General features: G+C 36.6%; 1 protein-coding gene across 1 annotated transcript in view; it reads left to right on the top strand.

Annotated features, from left to right (window-relative positions):
- Positions 1-21,139, top strand: part of MRPL1 (mitochondrial ribosomal protein L1) — a 98,377-nt gene that overhangs the window by 19,311 nt on the left and 57,927 nt on the right. Inside the window, exons 3-6 of the mRNA XM_042936118.1 lie at positions 6,143-6,401; positions 9,651-9,734; positions 11,345-11,416; positions 14,076-14,187. Of these exons, the coding sequence (XP_042792052.1) occupies positions 6,143-6,401; positions 9,651-9,734; positions 11,345-11,416; positions 14,076-14,187 (527 nt within the window). The remainder of the gene's footprint in view (positions 1-6,142; positions 6,402-9,650; positions 9,735-11,344; positions 11,417-14,075; positions 14,188-21,139) is intronic.

The following is a 21,139-nucleotide window of genomic DNA, read 5'->3' as shown; positions in this document are numbered from 1 at the left end:
AAAGGGTTTTTCAGCCTTGAAGGGACTTGGATCTCTGGGGTCACAGATCTTCAGAGGTCTTGAAGTGAGCTTTATTACAGCGTTGATTTTGGGGCACCTGGGTGGCTCAGTTGGTTGGGTGTCCGATCGGCTCAGGTCATGATCTCACGGTTCAGGGTTCGAGCCCTGTGTCGGGTTTCGTGCTGACAGCTCAGAGCCTGGAGCCTGCTTTGGATTCTGTGCCTCCCTCTCTCTCTGCCCCTCCTCCATTCACATTCTGTTTCTCTCTCTCTCAAAAATAAGTAAACATTAAAAAAATTATTACAGCACTGATTTTTTCTCATTTATTTGAGTATGGCTATGGAATTATTTTTTCTTTTACACTTTCGGTGTTAAGGGACAGATGAGGCAAGGGGAGAGTTATTACTTGAGTAGTCTCTTATTACTCATTTAATGTATGTGGTTGAGGTACCAAGGTAACTGCAGCAAAATTCTCTTTGATTCAAACTGCCAGGTATTTCTCCCTCACATTGGCAAACCCCTTTTTAGTATGATTTATTTTTATTCCCCAAGGATCACAGTATTTAAACTCTCCTGATAGGGCCTTACATTTGCATGAGCAACAGAGTTCTTCTGGATGCGATTCTAATGAATAAAGATAGCCATTTTTTGAAGGGTCATGGAAAATAAGCAGTCGGTCTACAAAATTAATTATTGACAGCTTTTATTGTGTGTTTTTTTAATTTTGGAAGAAAGTGTTTAATTTTAGAGTTCTATTTGATCTGTGTTATAATGTATTATGCTTTTTTTTTTTTTTTTTCTTTATCCCAAACAGTGTTCTGGGGCACCTGGGTGGCTCAGTACATTGAGCATCCAACTCTTGATTTCAGTTCAGGTCATGATCCCAGGATTGTGGAATTGAGCCCCGTGTTAGGCTCCACGCTCAGAATGTGATTTTCTCTCTCTCTCTCCCTCTGCCCCTCTCCTCCGCTTGTGTTCTCTCTCTCTAAAATAAAATAAATCTTAAAAAACAATAGGGGCGTCTGGGTGTCTCAGTCAATTAATCATCTAACTTGATTTTGGCTCAGGTCAAGATCTCATCTGGCTCTGTGCTGTCAGTGTGGAGCCTGCTTGGGATTCTCTCTCTCCTCTCTCTGCCCCTCTCCAGGTCATGCATGTGCTCTCTCTCTCTCTCTCTCTCTCAAAAATAAATAAACGAACATTAAAAAAAAAACACCTGTGTTCCGTTTGTAACTTAAAAATATTTTTCTTGAATCACCTCAAATATTTTGTGAAACAGAGATCAAAGTAGAAGTAAGTAGGGGTGCCTGAGTGCCTCAGTTGGTTAAACATCTGACTTCAGCTCAGGTCATGATCTCACAGTTCGTGGGTTCCAGCCCTGCATTGGTCTCTGTGCTGACAAATTGGAACCTGCTTTGGATTCTGTGTCTCCCTCCCTCTCTGCCCCTCCCTCACACGTGCGCACACACACGCACTCTCAAAAATAAATAAACATTAAAAAATTTAAAAAGTATAAATAAGTAAATTGCTGTATATCTCAATTCAGTCTCTTTATGTATCAGACTTCTTTTGGGTTTTGCAAATATTTATTAACATAAAAATCACATTTCAGTCCTTGGGAATTTGAGATTAATTGCAATTTGAATGGACAGGTTCAGCCATGATTACAAATTTATTGGTGAAATCAGCATTTATCTAAAGTAAATCTATAGGTTACAGCTAGGACATTTATTTGTTTTATTTTAGATGGAGATTTTATTACCAAAACAGGCGCTCTCAGGGTGCCTGGGTGGCTCAGTCGGTTAAACGTCCTACTTTTGATCTTGGCTCAGATTGTGGTCACATGGTTTGTGGGATGGGGCCCCAGTCAGGCTCTGAGCTGGCAGCATCAAGCCTGGTTGGGATTCCCTCTCTCCTTCTCTCTCTGCTTTTCTCTCTCTCTCAAAATAAATAAATAAACTTAAAAACAAAAACAAAAACAAAAAGCATGTTCTCCAGGCTCCTTCTTTTATTGGCCTCCCTGTTCTTTTACTAAATATAAAATAAAAAATGTGATTTCTCCACTTTGGAAGGTTCAGAATTTTGTGGACTACTTCCAAAGTAGCTGTTGAGGTGTGTTGTATCCATCCACTGGGGCACCTACTTAGACTTGTCATCAGTCCAGAAGGACACCTGTGTCCCATTAAAAATGAGCATTGTCATTATCTGCTATTCTGTTGAATTGCTTGTTAGCTGGGAGGATGCTGTTAATTGTGGTAATTAGGATTCGTTGAGTGCTAAAAGAATGGGAGAGAGAGAATCCCAAGCAGGCTCTGATCTGCACTGACAGCGTGGAGACTGATGCAGGGCTTGAACACATTTTTAAAAAAAAATTATTTTGCCATCATCTGTTTCTTTTTTTTTTTTTTAAATTTTTTTTTCAACGTTTTTTATTTATTTTTGGGACAGAGAGAGACAGAGCATGAACGGGGGAGGGGCAGAGAGAGAGGGAGACACAGAATCGGAAACAGGCTCCAGGCTCCGAGCCATCGGCCCAGAGCCTGACGCGGGGCTCGAACTCACGGACCGCGAGATCGTGACCTGGCTGAAGTCGGAGGCTTAACCGACTGCGCCACCCAGGCGCCCCATGCCATCATCTGTTTCTTACACATAAATTTTATAGGACCCCATATTAGTTTTCTCTTGCTGCCATAATAAATTACCACAAACTTTGTGGTTTAAAACATCCCAAATTTATTATCTTGCAGTTCTGTGGGTCAAGTCAGCCATGGATCTCACTGGGCTAAAATCAAGGTGTCAGCAGGGCTTCTTTCCAGACTGGAGGGGAAAACCTGTATCCTGTCCATTCCCACTTTTGAGAGGCTACCCGCATTCCCCGGCTTGAGGGCCCCTTCCTCCATCTTCAAAGCCAAGAATGGCAGATTCTCTTTCATGCTCAAATTTCTTTTGTCACTTCCCACCTCTGTCAGATGCAGGTGAGAAAGGGGAAAGTTTCTCTACTTTCAGGGACTTGTGTGATTAGATTGTACTCTCTGGATTATCCAAATAATCTCCCTATCTGGAAGTCTTTAGCCCTAAGCACATCTGCAAAGTCCTTTTTGCCATGTAGATATTGCCTTTTTGGAAAGCCATTATTTTGCCTACCACAGAACCCAAACCTTTTTCTAGAATATTATTTAATTTAAAAACTTTATGGTTAAAAGATTATAGGTATGATTTGAATTAATGCTGAGAAAATATATTATCTCTAGCTGTCTTGTTTTTTTTTTCTTTTTTTTAGCTTCAAACTCTTACCTGCAATTACCTGCTGAACATATTTTCCTAGATATTTTGTAAACAGCTTGTTAGCTTTTGTTATATACCAGACCACTCAAGAGTTACTTATCATTCCCCACACATCTATGGCTCAGCTGATTTAAGCTTTGGATGGGTGTTTCTTATGACCTTGGCTGAGCTTGCTGCACATCTGTGAGTCTGCAGGTCAGCTGAGAATTGTCCAATCTAGCCTGGGGTTCTGTGGGGGCAGGTCTGTTTCATGTATCTCTCCTTCTCCTGCCTTTGGGCTAGCCCAGGCATGTTCTTATGAAAATGACAGAAATACAAACATACAAGTAGAAACATATGAAGCCTCTTTTTGGACTAAACTTAGAACAGAAAAACTGTCACTTTCACTTATTATATTGGCCACACTAGTCACATGGCCAATCAAGGTGCTAGGAAACATGCTGTACCCCATTAAGTGGGAGGAATTGCAAAGTTACTCAGCAAAGGGACTTGAGAGAGGGGATAAAGAATTGAAGTTAATGATGTAACCAACCCCACACCAAATTCTCTATTGCCCCAAACCGAACTCATCTCTGTGACTACTTTCCTCACAAGAAACCTGTTTTGCTTTCATTTCTGCTCTTAATGATACAGCTCTATGCCTAGTCACACAAGCCAGAAGCCTAGGAAGTATTCTAGAGTCTTTCCCCCTTTCTTTTTCTACGGTATTTTCTTTGTGAATATCTAATGTCTTATCTTCTTCAGCCTATTACCATCACCGCTCTGGAGGCTGTCATATCTCCTGGGGAAGCAAGGGAAGGAATAGTCTTTATATTGTGTCCAATCCAGCTTCCTTCAAATCCATCTCTTATAGTGGGAATAGTCTGTATGAAAATACAGATGTCACTCCTGTTCTGTGGCTTCTCATTGTTTCTAGTGAAGGCCCTCTATGATGTAGATTCTCCAGCCTCATCTTTTGATGTTTTGTGCCCTCTGTTTTACCCTTTGGTTAAGGAGTCACTAAAATATGGCCAGTGGGCCAAAAAATCTGGTCTGCCATCTATTTTGGTATGGTTCATGAACTAGGAATGGTTCTTACATTTTTTAGTGACACATGAAAATTATGAAATTGAAGCCATTGTTCATAAATAAAGCTTTATTGGAACACATCTACACTCATTCATTCTTCAGTGTCTATGGCTGCTTTCACATAGTGGCAGAATTGAGCTATTGAGATAAGTGACCATCAATTATTTGCTGTCTGGTCCCTTGCAGAAAAATTGTGCCCACTTTTCCCTAGTCAGTTAGAATTTATAATGGGTCTCTGTATGTATTTATATTCTATTTGATGACTCAGTACTTTTATTATGTGTTTCTTTGCCTGGCCAACTCTTTATTTTTTTATTTTTTTAATTTAATTTTTCTCTTGCTACTTTTAATGTTTTTTTTTAAAGTTTATTTATTTATTTTGAGAGAGAGAGAGAGAGAGAGAGAGAGAGAGGGAAAGAAAGAAAGAGAAAGCACACACAAGCAGGGGAGGGGCAGGGAGAGAGAATCCCAAGCAGGCTCCACACTGTCAGCACAGAGCCAGATGCAGAGCTTGAACTCATGAACCAGGAGATCATGACTGAGTGGAAATCCAGAGTTGGATGCTTAAATGACTGAACCACCTAGGTGCCCCACTCTACTTTTTAAAATAGTAGCTTTATTGAGATATAATTTACATACCATAAAATTCACCTATTTAATGTGTACAATTCAGTGATCTTTAGTATATTCACACTTTTGCCGCCACCAACGGTGTCATTTTTAGAACATTTTTGTTAACTTACTCCAAAACCCAATGCCCGTTGTCAGTTATGCCCCATTTCTCCAACCCCCTCCTCCAGTCTCAGACAAACACTAAATCTACTTTCAGTCTCTATGGATTTACCCATTCTTGTTCTTTCATATAGATGGAACCATACAATATGTGGTCTTTTGTGACTGGCTTCTTTTCACTGGCATAATGTTTTTCAAGTTCATGCTTTTTGTAGCTTGTATCAGTACTGCATTCCTTTTCACTGCTGATTGATATTTTATTATATGGATATACCACATTTATGTATCCATTCATCTGGGTTATTGGACATCTGAGTTGTTCTTACATTTTGGCCGTTAGTAATGCTGCTATGAACATTTGTGTACACTTTTTCATGTGGTCATAGGTTTTTGTCTTTCTTGGGTATATACTTGGGCTGATTCTTATCCTTCAAGAATCGATGTTAGGGTCATCTCTTCTAAAACCTTTCCTTAATTTATTAGGCTGGCTTAAATGTCTTCCATATGGCTTTGGCCTGGCTCTGCTAACACTGTCAGAGTACTTACCCCACTGTATTGAAATTATCTGTTTGCATGTCTATCTCTCTACTCCTTTAAATTTCTGGAGAGCAGCACCAATGCCTTATCTAACTTTGGATCACCTGCAAACAGTACAAAAGTTCACTTGATATTTGTTGAATTAGAAAAACTGTAAAGCAGTCTATGCTTTTGAATTAAAATAAACTTTAAAAAATTAAAATAAAATAAACTTTATATTTTGTTATTTTTTCTGTCTTACATTCATTGGCTTTTTTGAAAAAAGTTTCTTGGGACGCCTGGGTGGCTCAGTTGGTTGAGCATCCAACTTCTGCTCAGGTCATGATCTCACGGTTTGTGGGTTAAAGCCCCACATCGGGCTCTGTCAGTGCGGAGCCTGCTTCTGATCTTCTGTCCTTGTCTCTCTCTGCCCCTCCCCTACCCATGCTCTCACTGTCTCAAAAATAAGAAAGAAATATTAAAAAAACAGTTTCTTGGACTATGTATTGAGTAACTGATCTTGAATTTATCTTTTTTTAAGGCCTGCAAAGAGCACAAAAAAAGGTGTAAAAGACAAAACATCAGATGAGAAAACAGATGAAACAGAAAAAATAAAGTCATATTCCTTTATGGAAGACGAACCTGAGGATGATGTCTACTTAAAACGCTTATATCCAAGACAGATACACGAGGTGGAGAAGGCTATTCAGTTACTTAAGAAATTCCAAATTCTAGACTTTACTAATCCAAAGCAAGGTGTTTATCTTGATTTGACACTGGATATGGCACTGGGGAAGAAGGTATGTAGACTCAATTAAAAAAAATTTATTTGTGAACAGTGGCTATATGAATTGCTGTTTCTTAATTTTTCAAGTTCCTATTCCATATAACAATTTTTAGAAAATCTTATGCTTTTTCTGTACTTCAGGATGAAAAATGTTTGTCTTTATTTTCAAAATATAAAGTAGAATGTTGAACATATTCTGCAGAGTTGATGAACATGTATCTCCTATTCACCTGAAAATCACTGGTACAAATGTCAGCAAATTGGTGTTAAAATTAATTGAGGTATTGCTGTAACTTTGAAAAATGACTTAAGCTGCCTGGGTGTCCTATTCCTTTTCTGTAAATGAGAGTTTGGGATTAGCTCAGTTGCTTCAGGTGTGTTCCTTAGAGTCCTGCGTTGAGACTAAGTTTGCATGGATGGGGTGCCACGCCCGTCACTCTTGGCTTTAGCCAAAACCTTTCTGCACTCTATATGCAGTTCCATGGAAGACTTTTATTTATAAAACTCTAAAAGTAGTAAAAATACTGAGTTAGAGCTGAGGTCCATTACAGCTCTAAATTTTTTTAACTGTCTTAAGAAATCTAATTTTCTTGGAAGCAGTGTTTTAATTTTTATTCCAAGGATGTCTTTTTTGGGTCAAACTGAAAGGTACAGGTTTTGAATACAATTGAATAACCTCAACAGCAACAATAGTTGAACACTTAAGAGGAGGAGTACAGTGTAGTGCTTAAGAGAATGGGCTCTGGAATCAGATTACAGTATAGGTCAGAAGCTTGATGTCACCACTTACTTGCTCTTTGACTTTAGGCTTTACAGTTTAACCTCCTCAGATCTATATTTCTACCTCTTTAAATTTTTTTCTTTTTTACATTTATTTATTTTTGAGAGAGAGAGACAGCGTGAGCAGGGGAGGGGCAGAGAGAGAGGGAGACAGAGAATCAGAAGCAGGCTCCAGGCTCCGAGCTGTCAGCACAGAGCCCAATGTGGGGCTTGAACCCACGAACTGTGAGATCATTACTTGAGCTGAAGTCGGATGCTTAACCAACTGAGCCACCTAGGTGCCCCCGATTTTTCTCTCTTGATTAAGGGAGATAAAATGCTTAGTTCATGCTGTTTTTCAGAGGTTTAAATGAAATAATGCATGTAAAGGACTTGATAAGTGTTTAATTATCACAACCAACATTTATGGAAACTTCCTGTGTGCCAGCCACAATGCTAAGTGCTTTGCATGCATTTTCTCACTTAATCCTATAATAATCTCAAAAGAGGAAGCTGAGACAGAAACTGAAGTAACTTCTTCTAGGTCACAGGGTAGAGGGTAGAATTAGGATTTGAATCAAGGTCTTTCTCATTTCTTAGTTCTTATTTATTAGAAACAGTTTATACTGACCATGCTGTAATTTTATTTTATACTATAGTGTTACTGTCCTTTTATTTTAAAAATGTTGTAGTATCCAAGATGATCATTTTCTCAGTCAGCCATTAATGTATAGTTGACCCTTAAACAACATAGGTTTGAACTGTGAGGATCTACTTACATGCAGAGTTTTTTTGATAAGTACAGTACTGTAAATATATTTTCTATTCTTTATTTTCCTAATAACATTTTCTTTTCTCTAGTTTTCTTTGTTATAAGAATGCAGTATATAATACATATAACATACCAAATGTGTGTTAGTTGACTGTTTATGTTATCAGTAAGGCTTTTGGTCAACCATAAGCTATTAGTAGTTAAGTTTTGGGGAGTCAAGTTATATGCAGATTTTCAGTTGTGTTGGAGGTCAGTGCCCCGAACCCCTGAGTTCTTCAAAGGTTAACTGTAGTTTATGATGAAGACATTGTAGGATGACAGACTTCATTTCATAAGTGAAAATCACTTGTAAACTAATAACATTGAAAGGGTACTGTTGTCTTCCTAAGACATTTTTTTGTTTTTGATAGAGTGCTTGTACAACAAGCCAATATTCCCCCAGGGGATGCTTTTATTGTGATTACTTGCCATTAAAAAATTTACTGAAACCCGGTTGTGACATGTTAATGGCAAAGGAATGCCAGTCAATAAAACTGAGCCTGATACTAAAATATGCGTAAGAGTTTGTGCCCTCTGAAAAAAAAAAAAAAATCCCCCCACCCCCCAAAAATTCTCAGGTGGTTATCTCTACTCAAAGTTTTGCTAAAAAGATAAACTTTCAGTTTTATTTAGGGAACAACACATTTTCCCTTTCTTCTAGACCTTAAAACTGCACCAAAACTGTGGGCCTACAACTTGTTTCCATTTGAATTCTTTCTGAGTGATATGAGCCACAGGGCTAGACAGGTCCTTGGCTAGGAAACTGAACAAATTAGTTCTGAGGTCCTGTAGAATCTCCACCCATATTTGGGTGCCTCAATGCATGCCATTATATATTTTGGATTTTCCAACTGTCTTCTCAAATATTTCTGGAAGTGGGGGGGCAGTCCATGTTGTTTCAAAATAGTCCCACACAGAAGAGCCTTTCAGGCTTGGCAGCCTGTCTTAGATTAGGGTTAATATCACATAATTATTTAGAGCCAATGGTGGAAACTAGGGATCTCCTACTGAGCAGATTAGCTGGATATTTTTTGTTGTCCAGTATGCATAACTACACTCCTGTCCTCTTTGATGGTGACAAAAATTTGCATGTTCTTTTGAATTTACTTCAAGGCAGTAAACATTTATTGATATCCATTATGTAGAAATCATTGTACTAGGTGCTCAGGAAGATATGGATATGCAAGTACATCTCTTAATATATGAGTGGCTGTGATGAATGATATAGAGATAGAAGCCAAGTCCTGTGGTAGTATGGAGGTGAAGAGATTTAGACTTTCATTTATGGTTTCTTATGAAAGAAACATAGTCTCTTATTTTATTTTTTTAAATGTTTATTTATTTTGAGAGAGAGAGAGTGGGAGAGGGCCAGAGACAGGGAGAAAGAATCCCAAGCAGGCACTGCACTGTCAGCACAGAGCCCGACATAGGGCTTGAACTCACAAACCATGAGGTCATGACCTGAGCTAAAATCAAGAGGTCAAACACTCAATTGACTGAGCCACCCAGGCACCCTGAAATATAGTCTTTATGCTTTAAATTATAATCTGTGAATAGTTCTGGATTAATTAAAGGACATATGGTAAAATTAAAATGTTGAAAATAAAATGTCAGTTTTGTTTTTTATAGATGCGACATATAGAAAATATAAATGAATTTTTCATAATTATTTTTCCATTGTTGTGTATTTAGAAAAAAGTGGAGCCATTTGCCAGTGTTCTTAGTTTTCCATACCCGTTCGTTTCAGAAATCAATAAAGTTGCTGTATTTACAGGGGTGAGTAACCTTTATTAACTTTTTATATAATTTAATTTTTTTTACATATAACATTAATCAGTGCTTAGATCAGCTGAGTGAGACTATTCATGTAGTCATTTTTTCCATTTGAGGTTATGTCATTAGTTTCAGAAAGAGCTAAATTAGAACATTAATTTTATCATTATTAATCTATCACATTATGTTTCTCACAAGAAACTAAAGAGAAATAGAGAATTCGTCCATCCTACTAGCTCCTGCTACTTGCACTAAGTCCTCTCCTCAAACAAAAACAATAAAATTATTTTAAAGGTAGGCCCACTTAGTCCTATGTAGACACAGAAACCACACTTTTTTTTTAATTTTTATTTTTTTTTGATGTTTATTTTTTTTTTGAGAGAGATAGAGCACAAGCAGGGGAGGGACAGGGAGAGAGGGAGACACAGAATCTGAAACCGGCTGTAGGCTCCAAGCTGTCAGCACAGAGCCCTATGTGGGGCTCAAACTCACAAACCATGAGATCATGACCTGAGCCGAAGTCGAACGCTTAACCGAGACACCCAGGCATCCCAAGAGACCACACTTTTAAAAATATCTAGTCCAGGGGCGCCTGGGTGGCGCAGTCGGTTAAGCGTCCGACTTCAGCCAGGTCACCATCTCGCGGTCCGTGAGTTCGAGCCCCGCGTCAGGCTCTGGGCTGACGGCTCGGAGCCTGGAGCCTGTTTCCGATTCTGTGTCTCCCTCTCTCTCTGCCCCTCCCCCGTTCATGCTCTGTCTCTCTCTGTCCCAAAAATAAATAAAAAACGTTGGAAAAAAAAAAAAATTTAAAAATATCTAGTCTGGAAAGACAGGAAAGTCGAGCTTGTAACAAAGTCATATGGCTCTTTGTCAATCTTGTATTATAAACATTTATTTGTAATGTATTTATGAATTTGTCTTGTAGAGTGTTTTGATTATTCTGTATGTGCCTTACTTTCAAGGAAGAGATTCTTTAACTTCTTTCCAGCAAAGTGGAGCCAAGAGCTGTTGGAATGCTACAAAACTTGAGTAACTTAAGGGAGTGATATATTTTCAAAGTAAAACCAAATGACATAAACGGAACATACAGAAAGAAAATAACTAATACTGTATATTTTTCTTCTGGATTTTCAGACAACTGGCTAAATTTTTTTACGTTTTCATTTTAATTCCAGTTAGTTAACATACAGTGTTATATTAGTTTTAGGTGTACAATATAGTTTTGATACTATCATTTTTAACGTAATTTTTCCTCTTCTATATTGGTTTGATGTCTCCATTTAAATTAGCAAAACTAAATGTATTTTAATCTTTTATTTTTGAAATATGATGTATTGAAGGCATTGGAGAGTTAGATTGGGCTTGGTAGGTTCCTAATATGTCATTTCAATGTATTTCGTCATGTCGTAGTCAAGAAACACCTTAATCACCTACAAAGTAAACTTGTTCCAGATATAATATTTCTGATGCAACTAATACACAGTTGATACAGTTTTAATTAAGAGTAGAAGCCACAATTTTTACTTTGAAATGTGATATTTTTTCTGACAAAATACTTGAAAGCAGACTGAATTTATTTAAAGATTGATGTTCAAACTATTGTATTTTGATAGAATGCATCAGAGATTAAAATAGCAGAAGAAAATGGAGCTGCATTTGCTGGAGGAACTAGTCTGATTCAGAAGGTACAGTGTTGTTTCATGTTCATTAGTTATAGAAATTGTTCTGTTATCTTTGCCATCCGTTGATTTATTGCATGTGGAACAGAACCACTGTGCTTATATCTTTTGATAAATGGTTAGTAAAGCTTTGTAGAGCAGTGAAAAATTTTCTTATTCTTTTGAGTCTCATAATCAAGCTAAGAAAAAACTATTCAGACAGTCTGATACTAATTTTGCTTGATTTATATTGTGATTTTTTTTTCCTTGCTTCCTGTATGTTTGTGAGAGTTTTGTGGGTAGACTGGAAAGGGTACTATGACTCTGTGATTTTGAATGAAAGATTTAAAATGAAATTTAAATTATTCATGATTTGAAGATCAGATATTTGTTCTGCCTTCTTAGAGTGAAAAGTGTGATTAAATTTACAGATCACAAGGAATAGTATCTGACCTCTGTAGTAATATGATACTTCTCATTACTCTTAACTTGTACTCCTCAACCGCTTCCGAGTGGCATAGGCTCAGCACGAGACAGCAAGTGGCTCTGTAGCCTGCCTGGAGAAAGTAAAGCATTTGTGGAGCAGGCTTGAAACCAGAACAACTTGTTTTTTTTTTTTTTTTTAAAGAGGTGAGAAGAAGAGGCATGTCTATTGAATTTTGGGAGTTATTTGTGAAAATACAAGCGATTTTCCTTAACAGTTTATAAAATCTTCTAAATTTAATCATTTAACATTTTTTGGTTTTAGAACAGGAGAAAGTGATTTGAAAACTTATCTTTGTTCCATATCCAGATTTTGATTTCAGGGAAGTTTGAACTGGGCCTTTCCTTTGGGATGTCCTTGTAGTTTGTTTTTTTCCCCGCCCCAACAGTACTCTAAATGTGGTAGGGATTCTGGATTTTTAAAAGAAAATTTTTTTTTGTTTTCAATGTTTTATTTTTGAGAGAGAGAGAGAGAGAGAGAGCGAGCAAGGTAGGGGCAGAGAGAGAGAGAGACAGAATCTGAAGCAGGCTCCAGGCTCTGAGCTCTTAGCCCAGAGTCTGACGTGAGGCTCGAACTATGAGATCTCGATCTGAGCGGAAGTCAGACGCTCAACTGACTGAGCCACCCAGGCACCCCTAGGATTCTGGATTTTTAAGGAAGAGTCTCCAGAATGATTTTTGGGAGTAGCACTAATGGAAAATACAAAGAGATTATGTTTTCATAATCTGAGTCAAAGTCAGAGGGTGGTACCCAGTTCTTTCTGATGCATCATAAACTTTAACTTAATAAAATTTTAACATTCTCTTAATTTTTAAAAAAATAAACAATATCAGAAATTCTTTGGAATTAGAGAGTAGAGCTTAGTTTCCAGTATGGAAGGTCTTAGAGTAGAGATTTCATATGCAGTTCTTTGACATTTCAAAATTGCCTCTGCTTTCATATTTCTATGACTGAGAGCCCTGGATTCTGGAACCACATTACATGTGCTTAAAATCTGGGTCTGCTCTTTAGGACTGCATAGACTGACTAATCCTCCCTAAGCCCTCTGTTTCCTGATCAGGGATGTGTGGTCAATATTAGTACTGGCCTTTTAGGGTTATTGTAAAGACTAGATGAACTAAATCATGTGACATATTTAGCAGAATGCTTGGCAAATGTGGTAAGTGCTCGTTTAATGCAAATATTATTGTTAAGGGGACCATAGTAAGTTATTTAGGGAGTAAAGAATTTGTAAAAATAAGAATAGTAATAGGAAGATAAAATGCCAGAATCTGCTTAATTTTGCCATGGTTCAAGATTTTAGGGTTTATTGTGTAACCCCAAACCAAGTCTTTGAATGACATATTGTGGTAAAATATTATATGGAAAAAGAATCATTGGTAAAATATTTTTTGTCTAGGCAGTATTATTCTAAAAAGTTGCTTCATTTTGTAATCAACTAATTGTAGTAGTCTACTAATTAATTTGGATGTTTGCCTGAATTAATTAAAACTGTCTTTTAAAAATTAAGTATTATTCTTTTTGCTATTAAAATGAATTACAATATGGATAAATAAATTATAAGTGAATTTGTTTTCAACCATCCTACTCCTCTTTTATTTTTAGTTATTGGAGGCAAATAGAATTTTAGTTTCAGTTCTTTGTGAAAATAATTATAGATTAGTTTTTTTGATGCTCTAAATTTAGGAAAGCAGTGTGGTTGCTAGTGATTTGGTTGCTAGTGGTTATTTGAGTGGTATTAATTTTACATGTGATATATTGCAAAATTTTCAACATTGTTTCTTTAGTTTTAATGGACATATGAATTCAACTTTGTAGGATTGTATGTGCCATGTACACATTAGTCCTGTCTTCTACTTTATTACACTTTTGCCTAACATAACCCCATGGAAACATTTAACCTAGTAATGTTTAGAAACCTTTCTTTCTTTCTTTCTTTCTTTCTTTCTTTCTTTCTTTCTTTTTCTTTTTCTTTTAAAGGATGTGGCTGTTTTTAAAAGAACATCAGAAAATGTTTTGGTTCTCATGTTTTTCATAATTGGTAAATGTGTCTGTAGGATCTTTGTGTTTGAAGAAAAGAATTTTGCTTAATGTCTGCTTTCTAAGGGAAAGTATAAGGGAAATTACTACATTATACTCTTATTTTTAGAAGGATAAAGCTTTTCATATAATTTAAGGTTATCTTTTTCCCCTGAATTTCAGATTTTGGATGATGAAATTCAATCAGACTTTTATGTAGCTGTTCCAGAAATAATGCCTGAGCTTAATCCATTAAAGAAGAAACTGAAAAAGAGATTTCCAAAACTAACTAGAAGTAAGGGAGAATTCTTTTTGTTATTTTATGCTGTCAATAACTTTCTAATATGTATGTTTAGTTATAAAACAAAATTCCTAATATATACATAGAATTAATAATATGTTCTGGTGTTTGAATTTCGTGTTATATAACAACATGTAGATTTGATTCTTTTTTTTCCTTTGGCATTAATATCGGTAATCTAATAATTTGAAAACATAGTTACTTTATAATACCAGTTCTTTAAATTTAGGCCATATTCAAGTTTGAAATTAATGGCACATATTACCCCCTGGGTATGTTATCATTATACTATTTTATGCCTCTTTATCAATGTAATATGTATGCTTATTTATTTCAGCATTCTCTCTCTTTCTCCATTTATATATATATACATATATATGTATACGTATATATGTATATATATAAATGCTTACTTTGTGCGTGACTCTGCAGATATTTCCCTTAAAGAACTTTCCCCTCATGGATATTTCCCTCTTACGAAATCTAGTAAGAGGTAATGTTACTACATAGATAGCCATATCGTGAAGTATTGTATGAAAAATTCGCAAGGTGCCAAAGGTGTTCAGGAGAAATTTATACAGGAGTAGGGAAATCAGAGAAGACATGCTGAAGGAGGTAACATTTAAACTGTAACTTGAGGGGTGTCTGGGTAGCTGAGTCAATTAAGTGTCCAACTCTTGATCTCAGCTCTGGTCATGATCTCACAGTTCGTGAGTTCAAGCCCCACGTCGGGCTCTGCACTGACAGTGTGGAGCCTGCTTGGAGTTCTCTCTTGCTCTCTGTCTGCCCCTTTCCCACTTGTGCTCTCTCTCTCTCTCTCAAAATAAATAAACTTGAAAAACAAAAACAAAAAACAAAAAACGCTGTGACTTGAGAGGCGCCTGGCTGGCTCTGTTGGTAAAGTGTGTGGGATTCTTGATCTCGGGCTTGTGAATCGGGCCCCACCTTGGACATGGTGCCTACTTAAATAAACAAAAAACTGTACCTTGAATAATTGGATGAGTAGATTAAGGGGAATATTATTTAATTTTTTAAAATATTTATTTATTTATTTATTTATTTATTTATTTATTTATTTTTTCATGGTTCTTATGAGTTTTTTTTTTTAATTTTATTTTTTAAACTTTACATCCAAATTAGTTAGCATATAGTGCAACAATGATTTCAGGAGTAGATTCCTTAATGCCTCTTATCCATTTAGCCCATCCCCCCTCCCATACCCCCTTCAGTAACCCTCTATTTGTTCTCCGTATTTATGAGTCTCTTATGTTTTGTCCCCCTCCCTGTTTTTATATTATTTTTGTTTCCCTTCCCTTATGTTCATCTGTTTTGTCTCTTAAAGTCCTCATATGAGTGAAGTCATATGATATTTGTCTTTCTCTGACTAATTTCACTTAACATAATACCCTCCAGTTCCATCCATGTAGTTGCAAATGGCAAGATTTCATTCTTTTTGATTGCTGAGTAATACTCCATTGTATATATATATACCACATCTTCTTTATCCATACATCCATCGATGGACATTTGGGCTCTTTCCATACTTTGGCTATTGTTGATAGTGCTGCTATAAACATGGGGATGCATGTGTCCCTTCGAAACAGCAGTATCCCATGGATAAATGCCTATTAGTGCAATTGCTGGGTCATAGGGTAGTTGTATTTTTAGTTTTTTGAGGAACCTCCATACTGTTTTCCAGAGTGGCTGCACCAGCTTGCATTCCCAATTGTTTATTTATTTTTGAGAGAGAGAGAGAGAGACCGTGAGCGGGGAGGGGTAGAGAGAGAGGGAAACGCAGAATCCAAAGCAGGCTCCAGGCTCTGTGCTGTCAGCACAGAAACCCATGCGGGGCTCGAACTCACAAATAGCAAGATCATGACCTGAGCCAAAGTCGGACACTTAACCGACTGAGCCACGCAGGCACCCCGAGGGGAATATTATTTTAAATAAAAAGAATCTATTAGTCATATACATTGAAGTAAGTCAGATATTATATAGGCCATGTACATGAAAAGCCAGTTAATTCTCTTTGGCTTATAGTGAATAGTACCCATACATTGAAATGAAAGAGAATAATGGGAAATTATATTGGAAAGGAAGACTGATACCATATTGAGAAGGATCTTTTTTTATTTTAGAGTTTTCAGTAATCCCTACACCAAACATGAGGCTCAAACTCACGACCCTAAGGTCAAGAGTAGTCGCACGCTGTTTTGACTGAGCCAGCCAGGAGCCCTGAGAAGGATCTTGAATAAGATCCTAATAAGCTTGGACTTTTATTCTGTATTTAGCAAGAATCCCTTAGAAGTTTTTAACATGGGGAGTTCCTTAGAGCTTTAATAATCTAACAAGAGTTTGTAAGATGTATTGGCATGAATCAAAACTAGAAGTTGGGAGACAAGTTTAGGCACAATTGCCAGAGACTAATAAAGGTAATATTTAAAGTCTTCATAATGAGACTGGAGTAAGGAGACAAATGTCAAAGACACTAGGTCTTTGTGCTAATAGTTAGGAATGAGCAGTTTGAGGGGGAGAAAAGGAGGAGTCAAATGGTGAAATGTTGAAGCCTTGAGATCTTCTAAGTTGATATTAATGGAAACAATAGTTTTGGGAAGAAAATTGAGTTCATTTTCTGACATGGTTCGTTTTCGGTGTGCTGAAGTTTGGATAAAATTTTATAGTGTAAACAGAACAAATATTTTAAAATTGTTTTAGTAGACTGTATTCAAATTTCAACTCAAGTTGAGCTAAAAAAAAAATTCTAAAAGTCATCATACATGAACCACTAACACCTGAATTATAGATCATGTTCAGTACTTTAAGCAAATTCAAGTGGCTGTCCAATTATTTTCTTGTCCTAGAGTTTTGTTTGTTTATGTTTGTTAACTTGCATTGAATAACACATCGTTGTTAGATATCGGACTGAATTTGGTTGTTTTTATTAGGGATATCCATTACAGTAGTGTTTGTTGTCATGGAATCAGACTTCTGTTCTTTCCTAAGTAAGACTTGAAACTGAATGTTATTTTAAAATTTAATCCAGAATCATAGTTGAATTGGATGAAAATATTTCTCATATTTTTTGTAGTTTCTAATTAAATTCAAGCTCACTAAAACCAAACATACTAAATATAGTCAATTCAAACTGAAACTGGATACCAAATATATCAGTATCCAGCCATCTCCTTGCTTTGGGCAGTGAACTGATTTTTCACAGAAATTAATTTTGTCACCTTTGCTACTTTATCCATTTTCTGAATAATCCTTTTGGCCCCTATTTTCTTTATTCTTTAGCCTTGAGTTTTTATATTACCATTTGCATCATAAAGCTTGAGACTATTGTTTTGTAGCCTGGAAGGTTTTCAAATACCTTATTTATTTCAAATAAGAAAAGTGTCCCTAATGTTTATTTTTGGCTGCCTGAGTGGGCTCAGTCGGTTAAAGCACCCCACTTTGGCTCAGGTCATGATCTTGTGGTTTGTGGGTCCTAGCCTTGTGTTGGGCTCTGTACTGATAGCTCAGAGCCTAGAGCCTGCTTCAGATTCTGTGTCTCCCTCTTTCTCTGCCCCTCCCCCATTTACGCTCTGTCTCTCTCTCTCTCTCTCTCTCTCAAAAATAAATAAAAACATTATAAAATGTTTATTTTTATTAATTGACTTTATTTCCTACTTTCATAATGAGTTATAGCTTCTGTATACCACGCTCAAGTTTTCTAGATATGTAGCCCCACTGCCACTTACTTAAAGCATCTTGAAAAAATAGACCTTTCTCTAACATTTTCTTTTCACCCCTGCCCCCCTCAGGATCTGTTTAACAGCACTGGCAAAACACTTGTGTTCTTTAAACATGAAGACAAATGATTAACCTGTCAAAGATGTTAAGACAGAATACACCAGATGTGCATTAGAACAAATGAGGCTTGTATTATGCATTTTCAGAGCTTATTCCTATTTTTGTTTAGGAACATTTGATTCCCCTTATATCCAACAAAAGACTTTAGGGTAAAATAGAAACTATGTTTTGAGCAAATGGATGAAATTAAAAAACAAACAAACAAGCCCCTGCAGCTGAGCTCATTAGTTTCCCATTTTGTCTTACATTTTGTTTTACTAATGGGAGTGGGTGTAACTGTCTTGGCTGGATTGAGTGTGCACATTTTGCAGCATGTTTAATGCTGCATTTTTATTCATTTTATTTTAATTGCTTACGTAACTGTAGGCAAGTTCTCTGTTTTTCAAATGCATATTTGGCTTTTATTCCTAGTATTATTTCTTTTTTATTTAAAAAAAAAAAGACATCTAAAACTCGCTTTTTATTTTTTTTTTTTTTATTTTTTTATTTTTTTAAATTTTTTTTTTTCAACATTTTTTATTTTTATTTTTTTTGGGACAGAGAGAGACAGAGCATGAACGGGGGAGGGGCAGAGAGAGATGGAGACACAGAATTGGAAACAGGCTCCAGGCTCCGAGCCATCAGCTCAGAGCCTGACGCGGGGCTCGAACTCACAGACCGCGAGATCGTGACCTGGCTGAAGTCGGACGCTTAACCGACTGCGCCACCCAGGCGCCCCTAAAACTCGCTTTTTAAATTTCTTGAAGAAATTGGGCTTCAGTTTGCTTGTCCACTAGCTTCCCCCCTGCCAATGTAAGTGTCCTCTGAAATTCTTTCATCTCTAATAAAGATCTGTTTTGTTGATATTATAAATTTTTTATTGCTAACCAATTTTTTAGCACTTACTAAACAAAAAAATATGAGTATGAAAAATATCTTGACTTAATGGAATTAGTTTTTTATTACACATATTAATGCATTGGGGGTATTATGGCATATATGGAAATAGTTGAGTTTTTTTTTTAATTTTTAAAAAATTTTTGAGAGACTGAGCTCACATGACTGGAGGAGGGAGGGGCAGAGAGAGGGGGAGAGAGGATTGGAAATAGTTGAGTTCTTTTAAACCATGCTAAGTTATTGGCAGGTAGATAGAAAAAGGACATGATTAGGAAATTGGACTCACTAATGTGTGTTCCTTTTAACACATTGCTCTTAGAATTGAACATCAGTGCTCCAGTTGGAGTCTTGACAAAAGAATGTTGCAGCAGACTTGTCCAAAGAGTATTCACATATTACTGAGTAGGACACTGCTTTCTGTATGGAAGTTGGTGTTGCATCATATTTGAGAATAGTGGATGTAAATGTATTGAAACCTAATGTGCAGTATTTTTAACTTATTGAGTGACATGCTGTACTTAAGAATATTGCTTGCATTGTCAAAACACTTAGAACTCTTTGGTTATATTTTAAAAAATGCTAAGACATAGCAAATTTTTGCACAGTAGTGAATTTGAAATTTTTCAGAATTTCCCCCCTCATGTATTACTTTAAAGACTATTTATGTATGAAAGACTCCAGTGATGATTAGGAATAATTATAATTATAGATGAATTCTGGATATATTACAGCTGATTCTATTACTCTTTCTTTCATTTACTTTACTGTAGCCTCCTTGCCCTTCCTCACACACACTGAATGTTCTCTCTTCTCTGGTCTTTGGACTACTTACTGGCCCATCTGTCTATAATGCTCTTTGCTTATTTGCCTGGCTCACTTTCTCATTCAAATATCACCTAAATAGAGAGGCCTTCCATGACTATCCTATAGAAACTATTACCTCTCACTTCCCATTATCACTGTATTTTTAATTATTACAGGTTTTTATATTTTTTAGAACATCACTGTTAGTAGCATTTTTAGTTTTTTTTTTTTTTTTTTCTGTTACAGTATCATTGACTGTATTCTCTATGCCGTGCCTTTCATCCTTATGACTTACTCATTCCACACCTGGAAGCCTGTACCTCCCACTCCCCCCTTTACCCATCTCCCTCCTCCCCTCTGGCAACCACCATATTGTTCTCTGTATTTATGGGTTGTTTCTGCTTTTTTGTTTGTTTTGTTTTTTTAGATTACACATACAAATGAAATCATATGGTATTTGCCTTTCTTTATTTGACTTATTTCACTTAGCATAATACCCCCTTAGTCCATCCATGTTGTCACAAATGGCAAGATCTCATAATTTTTTATGGCTGAGTAACATTCCATTGTATCTATATACCACACCTTCTTTATCCATTCATCTATTGGTGGACACTTGGGTTGCTTCTACATCTTGGCTATTGTAAATAACACGGCAATAAACATAGAGGTCCATATATATTTCTTTAAATTAGCATTTTCATTTTCTTTGGGTAAATACCCAGCAGTGGAATTACTGAATTGTGTGGTATTTGTATCTTTAGTTTTTTTGAGGAACCCCCATACTGTTTTCCACAGGGGCTGCACCAATTCACATTCCTACGAACGGGGCACAAAGGTTCTTTTTTCACCACATCCTCCCCAGCACTTGTTATTTCCTGTGTTTTTGATTCTAGCCATTCTTATGGTTTAAGGTGATATCTCATTGTGGTATTGATTTGCATTTCCCTATAATTAGTGATGTTGAGCATCTTTTCATGTATCTTTTGGCCTTCTGCATGTCTTCTTTGGAAAAATGTCTACTCAAGTCCTAAAATGTCTACTCAAGTCCTCTGCCCATTTTTTAAAAAATTAGTTTTATTCTTATTTACTTTTTTAAAGTTTATTTATTTTGAGAGAGTGACAGAGAGAACAAGAGGGGGAAGGGCAGAGGGAGGGAGGAAGAGAGAGAATCCCAGGCAGGCTCTGCATTGTCAGTGCAGAACCCGATGCGGGACTCGAACCCACGAATTGTGAGATCATGATCTGAGCCGAAATCAAGAGTCTGGCGCTCAATTGACTGAGCTACCCAGACACCCCCTCTGCCCATTTTTTAATTGGGTTGTTTTTCTGGTGTTCAGTTGTATAAGGTCTTTATAGATTTTGTATGTTAACCCACCAGCAGTTACATCATTTGCAAATATCTTCTCCTATT

The sequence above is a fragment of the Panthera leo genome, chromosome B1 (assembly GCF_018350215.1).
Source record: "Panthera leo isolate Ple1 chromosome B1, P.leo_Ple1_pat1.1, whole genome shotgun sequence".
Taxonomy (NCBI): Eukaryota; Metazoa; Chordata; class Mammalia; order Carnivora; family Felidae; genus Panthera; species Panthera leo.
This window is presented reverse-complemented; position numbering and strand designations above follow the sequence as displayed.